Below are 2447 nucleotides of genomic sequence, written 5' to 3'. Positions count from 1 at the left end.
TTAGCTGATGGGCCTTGAGTTTCAAGGCCTTAGCTGTGCTGTGGAATGTGATAAATGAGATAACTTGTTTATTAAAGTCCTTATCTGTGAAATCAAGTGCCTATTCCATTATGAGATGGATGAGGATCAAATAATGCTAGAGATGGACATATAAAATACTCAGACCAGGATGTAGCACATAGCAAGCACTCCATAGATGTTAGAGATGAGAATAAGGAGCCAAATGCAGTATTTGTAAATGAAGGGACTACATTACCATTGTGTGTGTCTTTGTATATCTTTGCAAGTAAAAGACAAAAGAGATAAATTTTAAATTGTTACAACAATCCATAACAACAAATGTATTATCAACTAGTATTTTCTACTTAATTTCAATTTTAAAAATAAAATAATTATTGACACACTTTACTAATATAGCAGATAAATTTTGTTTTGAGACTTTTATACAAGAATCTGGGCATGGTGTTTGCATCTATAACCCTAGCACTCAGGAGGTTGAGGAGGTGAGATTCACATGAACTCAATGCTAGCCTGGGCTCACAGTGAGTTCAAGGCCAACTGGAACTACAATTAAAGACCTTGTCTCAAAACAATGAATGAAAAAAAACAGAAAATGCATATATTTGACTATAGTGCCATTTGACTGTGCCCTTTTTAAGACAATGGCTAATCATATGTTCATAATTTATTAGACCTACAGTATATATGTTATGCATGAGCCAAGCTTCACTTCCTCCCATAAAATCTCCATAAACAGCATATGAGAAATTAGACCTCTGTAATTATTCAGCAACAATAAGCTGCTAAGAAAAGTGGGATAAAAACTAAAATTACATCAGTATCTGTAAAATATTAAACAAAATTTGTTTAAAACTTTAATAATGTAAATGCTCAAAGAATTTCCTACTCTTCAAAAGATATTTCTTTTGTTTTTCTATACATATATCCTCTACTTTGGATCTTGTCTAATTTAATCTATTATAGGGAAACTAAATCAGGTCCTTCAGATTTGGACTGTGTCCTTTCTTTTCTTCAGCGTTGGAATACATCTTCCTGTTACAGGAAGCCAGCCTTTTATAAAGGGGCCCTTCACAAGCCATGGTCAGCAGGTCTTGGCTGACTTCACATCAGAACTTCCAGCACAGCACAGGAGAGCAGCAGCAGAAGCAGTGGGACACCTGAGAAATCCAACGTCCATACATCTGCCTTGAAGTTCAGTAAGTACAGAATTCTTGAGAAGTGCCACCTTGGCTATGATACATAGTTATCACTATGACAGACATGTGAGAAGCTTCCCAATATGTTTGTAAACTTTCACTGTATTAGAGTTAATACCATTTATTTTTCTGTTTGACCTAACTAATGAAAATGCTCAATGTTTTATTCATTCTGGTAAAACCCTTGTAATATAGGCTCTTCCATTAGAGCCCCTTTGCTCAAATCATATGATGCTGGATCAAAATCACTGTAGAATGGGCTAACAAGCCACTTGTTATGTCCTTCTATAATTCATTTTATACATCTTCTTTTCTGGAAAACATTTCAGGTCTAATTCTTCAGTGAAAAGAATGCTTGAAGGCATGAATACTCCGTGGTTTCTCTCCATTCCCATGTTTGGTAAGTCATTGTTACCAGACAGATTAGGCTTTCTTATTTGGGCACTATTGGCACTGAGGACCAGAATGTCCTTCCACAATGAGGATGTCCTGTGCATTGTAGAGTCATTAGCAGGAGCCCACATATTTCAGGACAGTATATTCTTTACCTCTTAGTGTTGTAATTTTCTCAAGTTTAAAGTATTGGTCATAAGAGACCTATTTTTTTTTAAGTGGCCTATTTAGACATTGCGAGAATTCAATATTATGATTCATATGAAGTGCTTCATGCAGTACTTGGTGACATACACTAGGGGATCAATAAAACCTAATTGACCTGATTCTCTCAGTCTACTGTAAATTCGATGTGCAGTTAGGCTTGGATGAGTGAATGTGATACAGTTCCTAGCGCAAGGCTAGTCACAAAGTTGTCCACAGTAAATGATAGCATTTCTCATGTGTTCCTCGGATTTCTTGGAAGGGGTGAAAGCACTTGGGTCATTCCAAAGGCCATACATAACAAAATTAAGACAATCCTAAGCACAATAAATACAGTTAAACTATATAGGAGCCAAAGTCTACCATTTCTTCTCTATCCCTCTAGTGCTTCTCATTAGAGACAGCAGAGCCTGGTCTTACAATGCTTCTACAGAAAGGATGACTTATGAGGAGGCCAGGGAGTACTGTCAGCAAAAGTACACCCACCTGGTGACAATTCAAAATAAAAAACAGGTCGAATATCTCAACTCCGTACTGAGCTTCTCCAAGAGCTATTACTGGATCAGAATCAGAAAAATCAATAACGTGTGGGTCTGGGAGGAGACCCAGAAGCCCCTGACTGAAGAAGACATG

General features: G+C 36.9%; 1 protein-coding gene across 1 annotated transcript in view; it reads left to right on the top strand.

Annotated features, from left to right (window-relative positions):
* The first annotated feature begins 1580 nt into the window (after positions 1-1580).
* The window catches only part of LOC101567085 (E-selectin-like), a 21301-nt gene continuing 20434 nt past the window's right edge, over positions 1581-2447 (top strand). Inside the window, exons 1-2 of the mRNA XM_012513301.2 lie at positions 1581-1617; positions 2200-2345. Of these exons, the coding sequence (XP_012368755.2) occupies positions 1581-1617; positions 2200-2345 (183 nt within the window). The remainder of the gene's footprint in view (positions 1618-2199; positions 2346-2447) is intronic.

This window comes from Octodon degus, unplaced genomic scaffold, assembly GCF_000260255.1.
Source record: "Octodon degus isolate 3935 unplaced genomic scaffold, OctDeg1.0 scaffold00423, whole genome shotgun sequence".
Taxonomy (NCBI): domain Eukaryota; kingdom Metazoa; phylum Chordata; class Mammalia; order Rodentia; family Octodontidae; genus Octodon; species Octodon degus.
This window is presented reverse-complemented; position numbering and strand designations above follow the sequence as displayed.